The 15,465-nt window shown below is 34.7% G+C and overlaps 1 protein-coding gene across 2 annotated transcripts in view; it reads left to right on the forward strand.

The window, feature by feature from the left end:
- The window catches only part of STAG1 (STAG1 cohesin complex component), a 430,559-nt gene that overhangs the window by 121,372 nt on the left and 293,722 nt on the right, over nucleotides 1-15,465 (forward strand). For both annotated transcript variants that reach the window (XM_061194629.1, XM_061194628.1), the window contains exon 3: nucleotides 5,563-5,665. In XM_061194629.1, coding sequence (XP_061050612.1) covers nucleotides 5,563-5,665 — 103 coding nt within the window. The remainder of the gene's footprint in view (nucleotides 1-5,562; nucleotides 5,666-15,465) is intronic.

Consider the following 15,465-nt stretch of genomic DNA (forward strand, 5'->3'; position numbering starts at 1 on the left):
GAGATGTGATCAGGGTAATGGCAGATACTTTTCTTTTTATAGGTGTCATTAAGCTACAAATTAGGAATATGCATACTGTGATCCTATATGATAACAGTGCTTTAGATATAAGGAAAGTGACCAACAGTTTATGTAATTATTTATATGTTTTTATAGTCCCAGATCATTTATATGTGTCTTCTCCAAGAGACTGTAGTCACCTTCCAGTTGGTCTCCTGGCCTACTGTTTTTCCTCTGGAGCTCTAAGACAAAAAGCTATCCAAATTAGTTTACGTGCTGAAAACCCATCAGTACCTACCCTCCTTTGTTTGTCCAAATATAGGAGATACAAGCCCTTTCTATTTACTTAACTACAAGCTTCTTTATTAGCCTTAACTTGAACATAATACCAAGTTTGGAGGTCTCCATATAGTATTTGTTCTTTGTACTTTTGTTTTTCTTAATTCTGCCTGCAATGCCTATGTGTATCTTTCCTTACCTTGCCATCTTGATAGTCCTGTGGGTCTTGGCTAAAGTATGCCTCCAGCAAAGCTCCTCTGACTCCTCAAAGTTGGGTAGGTTCCCTCCTGTGCTCCTGTCATACTCTACCCTTTTTTTTATAGCATCATACTTAACATAATGTTTTATAACGCTTTCTTATTGTTTTTGCCTGAACTTTGTGCCTTTGTGCTTTATTTTTGTATGGCCAGCTCCTAGCACACTGCTGGGTATTAGGCAGACCCTTTGTAAAATATCTCTTTGATTAAATATGAAACATAGGTTGTATTTAAATAGATTATATTTAACAAGCGATTGCATGGGCATGATATTATTTAACATCATGTTTTGTAGAAAACTTTTTTTCATAAAAATGTAAACTTTTAATACGATAATGGATAGTAGTGATCTGCGAGATGGGTAAATGAAATTTGCTTTTAATCTGTCAGCTGGAGATATACTCTTGGTCAAGTTGAGATCTAAGAACCATTTATTGAGCACATAAAACAATTTTCTGAGGATATTATCTTCATCAATCCATCGAACTATACCATGTCTACATTGTAGAGGAAAGGAAACATGATATGTCTCTTAGTATTGGTAAACTTCAGTTTCTGTCATTTGTAAAGTGAAGATAATATATTGGAAATTAATTTCTAAAGTCTCTTCAAAAACAGACAAATCTTTTGATCCAGTGATTGTTAATGTTCAATTCAGTAGCGATTTTTCTAATGGAGACACTAGAAAGGTCACTCTAGTGAATGACCTTATTATTTCTTGGCTTGCTTAGTCATTATAATGACCAGTGAATTTGTTACCTTAGTGTGTTTACTGTTGGGTTGGCCAAAAAGTTCGTTCATGCCTTTTTCCATTACATCGTTGGGAAAACCCGAATGAACTTTTTGGCCAGCCCAATATTACGCATCGTCAAATGTTGTCAATTACCACATATTATATATTCCACCAAATGTTGTAGTACAAGGAACTGTGTTAAGCTCTGGGGAGAAAGAGCAAGTGGGGAAAAGATTCAGTCCTTGTTGCCATGAAGCTTATATAGATAGATATTAATCAAATAATCACAAATATATAGATTTAAACTGCCATTGGTACTATGAAGGTAAGCTAGAGGATTTTATTAGAATTTTAACACATGCCTTGATTTAGTCTACTTTTCTAAGGAAGAGACATGATTCTTAAACCTGAAGTGGAGGGAATTTGGGAGAAGAAGAAGGGATCAGGGTATTAATTCCAGACTGAAGGAATGGCATGTGCAAAGACCCTGAGGTAGGAGGAATCATGGTATGTTTGAGGGACTGAAATAAAGCTGTTATTTTTCTTTTTTCAGGATTGAGGATGGAGAGTGGTGTGAAATAAGGATTGCAAGTAGGGAAGGGCTGTATCATACAGGGACCTGCTAGGTCTTATATTAAGAATTTTGAGGTTTTTATCCCCTAGAAGCAGAAGGAAACCACTGTAGGGTTTTAAGCATGGGATAGACATAATAAGATATATACTTTGAAAATCACTCTTAGTACAGTATAGTGATTAGATTGGAAGTGGCAACAGAAGAAGCAAGGAGTCCTATTAGGAGAAAGGTGTTGCAGTGTCCAGGCCAGGGATGATAACAACTTGAACTAAAATGATTACAGAGGAAATGGAGAGAGGAAGACAGAATTTAGAGAGTTTTAGGGAGCAAAAAAAATCATTTATAAGGTTTGATCTGATTCTTCCATTCTCTTCATTTATGTCCGATAGTCTTATAAATGTGCTTTTTGTAGAGCAGTTGGTTGACGTTTGAATTTGCACACTCCTTGATCCAGCATTCTGTGTCTGTTCTAGAGAGATATTTGTTTATGTGTAATAAGAATTAATGTGCAAGGACAGTTGTTACAGCTCTGTTTGTAATAGCTTAAAAGTAGAGACAATCTAAGTGCTCATAGATAGGGAACGTATTATGGAGTACCATTCAGGAATCCTATGTATTTGTATGGAAAATTCCTATTAATTTAAATTTTAAAAATTAAAATATATTGTTTTGTATTTATGTATATATATACCAGAACATAAATATTTATGATAGAGTATTGATGAAACTGTTAATAATCTTGTTCTGCAGATTGAGGTTCAGAGTTAGAGTATGGTGAAGTGAAACTCTTCCTTGTATTCTTATATCTTCTCTTGCTTGAAATTAAAAAACAAAAATTTATGTATCATATTCTAATAAACAAATAAATGTACATATATATACTAATTGGAGTGTATTAGTTATCTGTTGGTAATAGCTGTCACCTTCTAAGCTGGCTGAAGTTTGCGGAATTAGAAAACAATTGTACTTTTTTCTTTTGTCAGTAAACTATATTGCTCAAGGTTAAATTAATTTCACTGATGGGTCACATATTATATGATGGAACCAACCTGCTTTTGTAGTTGCCTGGAGATTTCTATAAGCATCAAAAGCACTAGTGTATTCTGTCCACGTAAGAGAAATACAAAACGTATAATTTGCATTCTAGTATCCTGCTGTGGAGATAGAGAATTCACGTTTACCTTGAGATCTAAGTGGACCCTGCCACTTGCTAGTTGTGTAATTATGGACAAGATGATCAGGTTTCCAGATCTTTTGTTTCCTCATCTGTAAAATTGGGACAACAGTATGTTTTCTTACAAGGTTTTGTGCATATTTATTCTAGATAATGTATATAAACCGGCACACAGTATATGCTAAACAGTCTATTTGGACTGTAGTGAGGAGAAAAAGCAGAATGATTTATTGTTCTTTAGTAGAAATGAATAAGATCAACTAGATCAGTGATTGAAAAACTTACTGATAGTGGCTCAGAAGCCTGTTTTTATAAATATTATTGGACCACAGCAACATCCATTCATTTACGTATTATCTATGGCTGCATTCATGCTATGGTCCCAGAGTTGAGTAGTAGATACAGAGACCTTAAGACCCCTAAGCCTAAAATATTTATTATATAGCGCTTTAAGAAAATGTTGGCTGACCCTTGGACTAGATCAATATTACTTATAGTTTTAAATACCAGATTACCTTTGAAGATTTGCAAGCAGAGAAGGAACATGATATGAGAATATTAGTGACAGTCGTGTGTAGAGTGGCTTGGACAAGGGGAATAGTAGAAGCAGGGAGATAAGTTGCAATTAATTCAGGAAGTTGTGATTATGGTAATAATCATGAAAAGAATGAGAGACAGAGTTAGTACACAGAGGACAACTCAGGAGGACTTCAACTGACGGCACAAAAGGAAGACTGATATGATTATAGGAATTTGAGTAAGACAATAACAAATTTATATAACAAAGCACACTAGGGCATTAACTTACTAAATCAGTTAACCAATGGTATTGCCATGAGCAGAGAGCTAGAAATAGTCAGAATTGGACTTAATTTTATATGTGTTGTTTGGTGAATTTGAGGTGGCATGCAAAGAAGCATGTTACACATGCAGTTGAAAATCTTGAATTACAGATAGTCAGGTCTGTGATAATATACTGAACTCATGTGCATAAAAGTTACACATCAAATGGATGAGCTCTCCAAGAGAGGGTAGTTTAAAGGGAGAAGAGCAAACAGTAATGAAATGAGCTTTGAGGAATCAACACAAGGAGGGAATGGAACTAAGCCTTCAGTGGCGCAGTTTCAGTAAGTTGTGAGTTGAGCTTACCCTTCCTTCCATTTGCTTTGTACCCTTCCTGCTATTTGCAGTTTTATGCAGATCCTTTATACAGTTAGTCATGTAGAATTCAGTGAGGATGTTTTTGTTAATACTATCTGTACCTTTTTAGTGCCATGCTGGGGCCAGCCTGTACTGGCCTGGAGAGCTGAATATTAAATTTCCGGGAATTTTGTGACCTCGTTCAATATAACATAGCCATTATAAAAAGTTAAATTATGCAAACTTAAAATTAATTAAATCATGTTAAAAACAAAGGTAATAAATACTCAAAACTCATCATTTCCTAATTATTTTACATCCTACTATTTTCTGTGCTCTTGAGGTTTTTATTTACACCTATTATTGTATGTATGGTGGAAATACTTTTTAGTAGTGTGCTGCTACTGTTAATTACTTCTCAACTCTGTATTTGGTGATGTCACTTTGGTAGTTTGAATTTGGCTGCGGTGGGAGCATTCACATTATAAAAATCAGCAAACACTACAAATCAGGGCTCAGTTTATTGTTTTGTTGTTTGTGGACTCAAAGTGATGGAGAAATTGTTAATAACAGATTAAACTTAAAGGTGTATCAAGTCTATAGTCGTTACATTATGATACCACACAAAATTGAGGATGTATCCTTCTAGTGTTCGAGAGCTATTATGTATTCCGTTCAGTAAAAAAGTTGCTCCCAACGTTGACCAATGAGTGAAGTTCCCACAAATGTCTTTGTCATTTCATTTGCATTCTATTCATTAAAGTGAACAAAGATATCAACTGTCTTTCATGTCAAAACACTATTTGTTCATCAGTTGCAACCATAGGTGAGCTAGGGATACAAGAGTTTGGCAAAATTATCAAAATCATTTTATATGAATCAATTAGCTGGATAGAATTTACAATAAAGAACATGGTGCATTTTATTATTGTTTGTAAGTTGAGTGCTCTGCATCCTTTATATTGTTAACATTTCTAATAATTTATGCATGTATTTTTTGAAGAGCCAGTTGTTAAACATTTACCAGCACACTTTTATTATTTTATAAAATGTATAAAATTTCTCCCAAGCCTTTATCTTTTTTATATTGAAGAATTAGTCTTTTGCAATTGTTATTTTGCATTTATGTGTTACATAGCAGCTGCCATTTCCACAGTCATTTCCTTGTCTGTATTTCTCTATTTGGGGAATCATTTTATTCAGTGTTATGTGATATTAGCAGGGAGGGTAACATTTTCAATTTGCTAAAGATTTTTTCTGAAAGTGGAAGTATAAACCACTTCTAATCAGCCATATATGTACATATAGCAGGAGGTAAGGAAACCAGTGGAACAGAGCTGCATTGTATTATAAATAGGTATGTATTATTAATTTGTTCACTAAAATAATATATCATATTTTCTAGGGATTCAACTAATGAAACTACTGCCCATTCTGATGCTGGCAGTGAACTTGAAGAAACAGAGGTCAAAGGGAAAAGAAAAAGGGGTCGACCTGGCCGGCCTCCAGTATGTATATACTTGTCTTCTTTGTTCCTTTAACGGTTACCAAGTAAAGGGGCTTGATATGAGCTATTTGTTAATTCTAGTATTGTTAACACTTTTTCAGATCTCACTGACACATCAGAAATTCTTGGACACTTTGCTTCATAAATTGCCTTAGTAGTGCTTAGAAAAAGGAAATTAATTATAGTATCTTTTTTGCTTTCCATGCTTCTCTTGTAAATAAATGGTGGTCCATGTGAAGGCATTGAGAAGATGATCAACATGGAATGAGGTGTAGTTAGTTATGATTTCTTTGCCTTTTATTTTTAGATGCAACTCTGATTTCCTGTGAGCTCCTAAGTATGCATTTTGGTAGTATTTGGGTCCAGTCTCAGAATATATTCTCATTTATACATGATTGAGAAGTTTAGAAAAGCTCTAGGTATCCTTACTTTGAGGTATATCTTTATGTAATCTGAGTACACAAGTTGTCATTTAATTGAAGGTGGTATAAACTGTCAGACAGTAGTATCAATGTGTCATTGGGTTACGGCTTGTACTATTTTACACTCACCTTTATGATGGGATTTGCTATTCATAGTTTTAAAATTTTATTTTATAAAATTTCTTATTATGGAAAATTTTAGCCTCCTTCTCTAGGAGGCATAATAGTATAATAAACCCTCCATATAACTATTACCTAGCAGTTACCAAGTCATGGCCAGTCTTTCTTTCCCATGTTATTTTGAAGGTCATTCTAGACTTAATTCCATCTTTAAATATTTCAGAATGTATCTCTAAAAGATAAGGGCTTGCTTTCTCTCTTTTTTAAACATCACTCCAATATCATTATCATAATGCAAGATAACAGTATTTTAGTAACATCACTGATTAACACATTTAAAGTTTATAATCATTTCATAAATATTATCTTTTAAAAAATAGTTTGTTGTTTGAATTATGATCTACTTATTGCAATTGATGGTTATGTTTAACCAGTTATTATATATGTATGTCCTTTGTAGTGACTTAAAATTTTTTTTTATGTTATTGCTGTTCTATCAGTATTTATCTGTTTGCCACAGTTTTTAATTAGCTTCGGTGAAACTCCATAACTTTTACTTTTCCAGGACAATCTAACAACAACAAAAAAACGGATAGAAGGATGACTTCTACAGTTTTCTCTACACTTGCTTTTATCCTCCACCTTTATTTAAAGGGAGAAAAATAGTGGAGGAAAACACATATATTATAATCACTCTTTATAATCCTTCTTAATTTTTAGAAGTATTTGGTGGTACAGTGTTCCTTAAAAAAACGTTTTGCGAAAAGTGAAGAAGTCTTGTACTTAGAAGCTGGAGACTATTTTAGTTCCCCTTACTAGTATATGATTTTTCTAAGACTGTAGGTGAGTTGCATTGCTTTCTCTAGGATTCATAGGTTATAGGTACCAAATTCGAAATAAGACTAAAGTTTCTTGAAGGTTGTAGAATAAACTGCCTACGTGATTGCTTACTTGAATTTGTTCCCCTCCAATTAAAATTCTTTACTTGAAGATTCAGATTAAGTGCTGTCTTCTTGAAGAAAACCTTTTATTTTTTTTCCCTTAAAGAGAATTTATCACCCCTTCAGCAGGCTATTGTATTATTTTTTATAACCTATTTAATTTTGACTTGTCTATAGCTGTATCCTTGTAATATTTTGCTTTCCTGATGAAAAGGAGTCTGTGTATCCAAATGCTTAGCTCTTTTGTGGTTAGAAATTAGATTTTATTTTTAGTGAAATTGCTACTACATAATCTAGCAGGTAAATAGTACATATTCATCCCATGTTTATAGAATTGAAAAAAAATCAGCCAGCATAGGATAGTAGCAGTCTAGAGACTTGTGTTAGACTTTAGTCCGTATTTTCACACTCATTAGTTCACATGGCTAGCTATACTTCCACCTGACTCAGACCCATTTCTTGATCTTGGAAACAACAGAACTTCCTGAGTTTCTGCTCTGGGGTTTGTACTGAACTGAAGCTTTTTATGTCATTTAATCTTCACACCAATACTAGGAAATAGGTCTTATATGCAGTTTACAAAGTAGAAAACAAAAATAGAAAGTGGTATTTTGCATAAGGTCACAACATTGCATAAGTAGCAAAGCTAGGATTTAAATTCATAACCTACCTCCCAGATTTTCCCTCAAGAATGCCAAAATGCCAAGCTGTTAATTAAAATTGAGAGGTATAATTGTCAGAATGATCATATTTGAGTTATTGTACAGTACCTGTTCTGAAGATTGCTTGGACATTTTCTATCGACTGGCTCCATTTTGAACAATTCTGAGTTTTGACTGATACACTCTTTGTTTAGCTATTTTAGTACTGTTCATACTTGTTAAGAGGACTTCATGGATCTCTGGTTTTATTAATTTACTCAGTCAAATGAAAACAAATAATATAAGGACCTCTGTTTTGGACAGTATTATTTTCTTTATTTCTAAATTCTTAGGAGACATCTCATCTTTGGTATTTCTTTTCAGTATACTGTTAGTTCAGAGACTTTTGTTTCTTACTAAACCACTCGTATTTTGCAGATGTCCTAATTCATATTTGTTATTATTGTGGCTCTCTATCCAAATGATTATTGATCTCTAAACAAACACTATATAGTATCATGTTTATTCTACCCCTGTGATTGTATTAGCAAATAATGGACATCATTTTCTCTGTCTACACAGTACTCCCTTGGTGATGTCCAATCTCATGACTTTAAATACCATCTCTAAGCTTATGTCACCCAGATTTTGTCTCCAGCTTGGACTTTACCCCTGGACTCCAGACTCATATTCAGTGCCCATTGAGAATCTTCATTTAGATATTTAATGGGCCCAGGATGTTTAAAAAACCAAACTTTCAAGCTTCCTATCCCCTGCTCACCCCTTTTCCATAATGGCAGCTTCGTGCTTCTGGCTGCTCAGCTATAAATCTTGTAGTCATCTTTGAGTCTTTCTTTCTCAGCCTATATCTAGACTATCAACACATCCTGTCTAATTGATTTGCAAATTGCATCAGTCATTTTTTACTACAACACTGGATTCAGCCACCATCATGTGCCTTCGCTGAAACTTACGAGGTGTGCTCCTTGTCTCAGGGCCCTGTGTCATCTTCTCACTGGGGCCTCCCTGTGGATGGTATCTAGAATTGCGTGTCTTCCCTCCTACCCAAAGGGACTTACTGTCCCCTTCTTCCGTGTGTGTGTGTGTGTGTGTGTGTGTGTGTGTGTGTGTGTGTGTGTTTTCCCCTTTCTCTATAGTACTTATTGCCATCTAATGTAGTATACCCTTTACTTATTTGGTTTTTGTCTGTCTCCCCCTACTAGAAGGTAGCTGCATGAAGGCAGGGATTTTTACCTGGTTTGTTTACTGCTGTATAGTAGTGTTCGACTTTCAGTAAGCGTTTATTGAATGAATGAATGGTGTTTAATTTTGTTAAATCATCACTCTTTTTTCTGTCAAGTGATTAAAATTCTTTTTATTTTGAAATAATTTCAGACACAGAAGAATTCCAAGAATTCTGCAAAGAATTCCTATGCAGATTCTTCATGCAGATTGTCCAAATGTTAGCATGTTACTACATTTGCTTTATCATATTTTTTTCTATGTATACACAGACACATAAATATAAATATATATTTATATATAAAAATTTATATTTGATACCAATTATTGTTTTTGAACGTTGCAGACATGAAGCCACTTTTAATGCTTTAGTATGCATTTTCATAAAATCAAAGATATTCTACACAACAACAGTACATGTTTGAAAATCAGGAAAATAATATTGATATAATACTGACCTTATGTACATACACTTCATTCAGATTTTGCCTGATGTCCTAATAATGCCCTAAGCAAAAGAAAAAATATTTTTTTTCCTTCGTTTAGGATGCAGTCCAGGATTTCATGTTGCATTTAGTTGCCATGCAAATCAGCACATCTGTAAGCTAACCTATCTTTAGTCTCTGGTTTAATGTTTTATTAAGGGTTTTGTTCTCTTTATTCTATTTAAGTGAGAACCAGCACTTATATTCTCAACATTATTTAACTTTCATATTTACGTAGGCTGAGTAGGAAGGGTAAATAAAAAGAGATACATTTTTACTTTTATGTCTATATATTCATACACATAGAAGATGGAGCATAGCATACACAACAAAATATTAACAATGAGTATCAGAAGGAGAGGTTAACAGGTGAATTTATTTATAAAAATTGGATATTCTAAATTACTTGGTACTTTTGTTTATAATCTTATGAATTTCATGATATCATTTATATATTTTACATAATTTTAATGGCTACATAGTATTGTGTGTAATTATTTATTTATATAGTCCCCATTGTTGAACATTTATGTTAAAAATTCTTCGCTGATTTAAACCATGCTGACATAAACTTATATCTCAAAAATAAATTTTGCTCTAGAGCCATAGATACTTTTTATCCTAAATTCTTAAAAGTAGAATTGATTACTCAAAAGATATGCCATATGTTTTGAAAGGTTTTTTTTTTTTTAAAGCTTTTACTTTTTTTTTTAATTTTTTTTTTTTTCTTAATTTTTACTTATTTATGGCTGTGTTGGGTCTTCGTTTCTGTGTGAGGGCTTTCTCCAGTTGTGGCAAGCGGGGGCCACTCTTCATCGCGGTGCATGGGCCTCTCACTATCGCGGCCTCTCTTCTTGCGGAGCAGAGGCTCCAGACGCGCAGGCTCAGTAATTGTGGCTCACGGGCCCAGTTGCTCCGCGGCATGTGGGATCTTCCCAGACCAGGGCTCGAACCCGTGTCCCCTGCATTGGCAGGCAGATTCTCAACCACTGCGCCACCAGGGAAGCCCTGAAAGTTTTTGATGTGTATTATTGGGTTGCCTTTCACGCAGCAAAATATATGGCCTTACCTGTCTTATAGTTGAGTTGAGTATACTGATTGTTAAATCTTTTCTAATTTTTAAGTACTGTAACATTTCATCAGTATGTTCTGAAATATTGGTCATTTGTGTTTCCGAATTGTCTGTTGGTCATTTTCCATACCACTTTTTCTATTTATTTTTCTAAGAAATAGAAATCTCTTTTTAAAATAATTTTTGTGGCTTAAGCCTACATACTTTTATGATCCCTTTTGGAAATGTATTTATCAGTTGGACTTCTATCTTCTCTTCTCTGTCAAATCAGCTTTGTTGTTTTATTTTGAAAATTTTTCATTTAACTACAGTTTAGTTCTGACTTCCTTAATTTTGCTAAAAGATACCATAATTTTTCCAGGAATCTAGAATTAAAATGTGAGTCACCATTTAATTTCCTCATCCCAAGTCCCTTCCTCTCTCTCCTATATGTAATGAGATTCCGAATCTCATGAATTTTTATTTCAGTGTCTTGTACATCTGTCCCTTCTTTTACATTTCCCAAGTTCCTTTCTTTAGGCCTCACTTTATAGGAGTCTGTATTATTATGTTCCTGCTTTTTAGTCTTTTCCTTTTTCCATCCTATCCTTTTTAATACTGCCAGGTTGACCCTTTTTTTTTAACTTGTTCCAATAGCAAGAAGCACCTTTTTGTTTTGGGGCATGTTCTTCTAACTGTTATTTTATTGTGTTTCCCAACTCATAACCTTTCATTCAGTCAGATACATCTCTTTTGTCCTTCTGTATGTGGCTTGTGCTTTTCCACTTCTATACTTTAGCTCATGGTGTTTTTTTCTTTCTGGAATCCTTGTTTCCTAAATTCTAGTTATGCTCATCTTACTAATTTTACTAATCTTACTTAATTCACTAAGTCCCAACTTGCAGTTCATCTCTTTTGTGGAACTTTCCATGGTTACCAGTCACGGGAAGTTAGTTTTCTTTTCATAGAACCCTTCCAACACTTATCTTAAACCAAATTTCCATGAAAAGTCTTTTTTTAATGTAATTTAGTTCACTGTAGTTATCTGTGTTTCTGTTTTGATTGTATGTTTCTAAAGATTTTACATTAAACTAGCCCAAATATGTTGATGTACATTATTTGTGAAAGGATAGAGGTTACTTTACATTCATAGCTTATGAATAAATTGAGGTAAGGCACAAAGGATTAAAAAAAAGGTGGTATATCTCTGTCTCTTAAAGTTTGTAGAAAAGTTATTGCACATTTAGACTGCAGCTTATCCTATATAGAGCTTTTGGGATAGAGTAATTTTGGATAATCTTCCTGTAGAGCTATGCCAATTTTTACTTTAAAACGTTTACCAGAAGTATAGATACACATTTAAATTAAGTAGTATATAGTTGTAGTAAAGCATTTGTCCTAAAGATTGTTCTAAACTCTGACTTTAAATTGCATCATTTTTACAAAGTGAAGGTTGTATAGCTTTTTGAAACTCTGAGCGTATTTTCCATAAAATTCATAACTTGATATGTTGAGGCAGGGTTTGTTTCAGATAGTTTTTTTTTTTTTTTCCCTGCAGATACTCGTTCACGTCTTTTTTTCTTTCCCTCCATTATGTCCCTTGAATTAGCTGCAGCAATGAATACCTGAACCCTAGTTTCTTTATTACAACCCTATGGACCATAGATACCTCACTTACACTGTGGTCTATGGGATTTGAAGCATGAGTGTTCGTCCTCCGCCACCAATTGACAAAATTGTATTAGGATGTTGAAAAATAACATCTATCTTAAACACTATGAGTTCTTTGAAAGGTATGTGTGGTACTATATAGAAGGATCAACTTTTTAATATTTTTGGTACATAGTAACTGCATGATGAATGTAGAAATAAAAGAAAAGTTGTATTGAATGAGTGAAAAAATTGTTTCCTAATATCTTATATTCTGTAGACTGAATCAATTTGATTTTGCTTGCTAATGATTAGATTAAGGTTATGCATATTTGACAATAATACCACATATTGTCACTTGGGCTGTTGAGCATGAATTCTTAAAGGTGGAATAAATGAGACTCCATGAGATAAGACATTAGAAGCTAGACATGCACACTAGGTTGAGGCACATATTAGGGAAGAGATCCACTTTCTATTAGTGGAAGAAAGATTTCCTAGGCAGGTAGTAGTTGGGGTAGATGGAGTAAGCGGATCATGTTCTACCAGGGAGACTGTATCTCTAGGATGAGTGAGCATGTAAAGATCTGTGCTGAGCTACATCTGGGCTAGAGCTAGCATCTGTGTGGTCTGGCAGCCTGTTGTGGGGGTCCCACCTAATGGCCTGGGATTCAAGGATAGGACTTCTGTCCCTGAGACAAACTGATAATGGACAGAACTCCAGAGGAACTGGGTTACTGGCTAGGTTACTAAGGCATTAGTAACCTACCAATTAAGGCAAAGGCTCAGTTTTTCTTTTTTTTTTTGTTTTTTTGCTATTAATTTATTTAAATTGAAGCATAGTTGATCTACACTATTGTGTTAGTTTCAGGTGTACAGCAAAGTGATTCAGATTCTATATTTCAGATTATTTTCCATTATAGGTTATTATAAGATATTAAATATAGTTCCTTGTGCTGTGCAGTAAATCCTTGTTGTTTATCTGTTTTAGTAGTTTGTATCTGTTAATTCCATCCTCCTAATTTATCCCTTCCCCCCTCCCTTTCCCCTTTGGTAACCATGTTTGTTTTCTATGTCTGTGAGTCTGTTTTTGTTTTGTATATTGATGCATTTGTATTATTTTTTAGATTCCACATAGAAGTGATATCATATAATATTTGTCTGACTTATTTCACTAAATTTAATATTCTCTGGGTCCATCCATGTTGCTGCAAATGACAATATTTCATTCTTTGTATGGCTGAGTAATATTCCATTGTATATGTATACTACATCTTCTTAAGCCAGTCTGACTCTTGATGGATACCTGAGTTGTTTCCATGTCTTGGCTATTGTAAATAGTGCTGCTGTGAACATTGGGGTGCACGTATCTTTTCGAATTGGGGTTTTCATTTTTTCCGGATATATACCCAGGAGTGGGATTGCTGGATCATATGGTAGCTGTATTTTTAGTTTTCTTAAGGAACCTCCATACAGTTTTCCATGGTGGCTGTACCGATTTACATTCCCTTCAGTGGTGTAGGAGCATTCTCTTTTCTCTGGACCCTCTCCAGCATTTATTATTTCTAGACTTTTTTAAAAATTTATTTATTTATTTTTGGCTGTGTTGGGTCTTCGTTTCTGTGCGAGGGCTTTCTCCAGTTGTGGCAAGTGGGGGCCACTCTTCATCGCGGTGCGCAGGCCTCTTACTGTCGGGGCCTCTCCCGTTGCGGAGCACAGGCTCCAGACGCGCAGGCTCAGTAGTTGTGGCTCACGGGCTTAGTTGCTCCGCGGCATGTGGGATCTTCCCAGACCAGGGCTCGAACCCGTGTCCCCTGCATTGGCAGGCAGATTCTTAACCACTGCGCCACCAGGGAAGCCCTAGACTTTTTGATGATAGCCATTCTGACCGGTGTGAGGTGTTGTGTTGCATTTCTTTACACTAAGAATGAAAAGTCAGAAAGAGAAAGTAAAAAAAAATCCCATTTAAAATTGCGTCAAAAAATACCTAGGAATAAACTTAACCAAGGAATTGAAAGACCTATATGCTGAAAACGATAAGACATTGATGAAGGAAATTGAAGATGATTCAAATAAATTGAAAGATATCCATGCTTTTAGATTGGAAGAATTAATACTGTTAAAATGTCCATACTACCCAAAGCAAGCTACAGATTTAATGTAATCCATATCAAAATGCCCATAACATTTTCATAGAACTAGAACAAATAGTCCTGAAATTTATATGGAACCACAAAAGGCCCAGAATCGCTAAAGCAGTCCTGAGGAAAAAGAACAAAGCTGGAGGCATAACCCTTCCAGACTTCAGACTATACTACAAAGCTACAGTAACTGAAACAGTGGGTATTGGCACAAAAACAGGCATTATAGATCAATGGAACAGAATAGAGAGCCCAAAAATAAATCCACATGCTTATGGTCAAGGAATCTATGACAAAGGAGGCAAGAATATACAATGGAAAAAAGATAAACACCACCTCTTCAACAAGTGGTGTTGGGAAAGCTGGACAGCTATGTAAATCAATGAAATTAGAACATTCTCTTACACTGTGTGCAAGAATAAACTAAAAACTGTTTTAAAGACCTAAATATAAGACGTGACACCATAAATTTCCTAGAAGAGAACATAGGCAAGACATTCTCTGACATAAATTGTAACAATGTTTTCTTAGATCACTCTCCCAAGGCAAAAGAAATAAAAGGAAAGATAAACAAATGGGGCCTAATCAAACTTAAAAGCTTTTGCACAGCAAAGGAAACCATCAACAAAATGAAAAGACAACCTAGGAACAGGAGAAAATATTTGCAAATGATGTGACCAACAAGGGGTTAATACCCAAAATATACAAACAGCTCATACAACTCAATATTATAAAAACAAACAGCTCAATCAACAAAATGGACAGAAGACTTGAATAGATATTTTTCCAAAGAAGACATACAGATGACCAACAGGCACATGAAAAGATGCTCAACATCGCTAATTGTTAGAGAAATGCAAATCAAAACCACAAATGAGTTATTACTTCACACCGGTCACTATGACTCAGTTCTTAAGATGGCACAAGCTCGAAACTGGACCAACAAGCAAGTTTGATACAGAACATCATCCATTTCTTTCATTTGAGAGCACCATGGTTCCTTTGTCCAGTAAGGAGACTACATCAACGGGTGTCCTGACCTTTGTAGCACAAAAAGTGTAGCGAAGGGAGCCTGGAAAGTCACAACTAAAGGGTAATGTATATATTT

The sequence above is a fragment of the Eubalaena glacialis genome, chromosome 6 (assembly GCF_028564815.1).
Source record: "Eubalaena glacialis isolate mEubGla1 chromosome 6, mEubGla1.1.hap2.+ XY, whole genome shotgun sequence".
NCBI lineage: Eukaryota > Metazoa > Chordata > Mammalia > Artiodactyla > Balaenidae > Eubalaena > Eubalaena glacialis.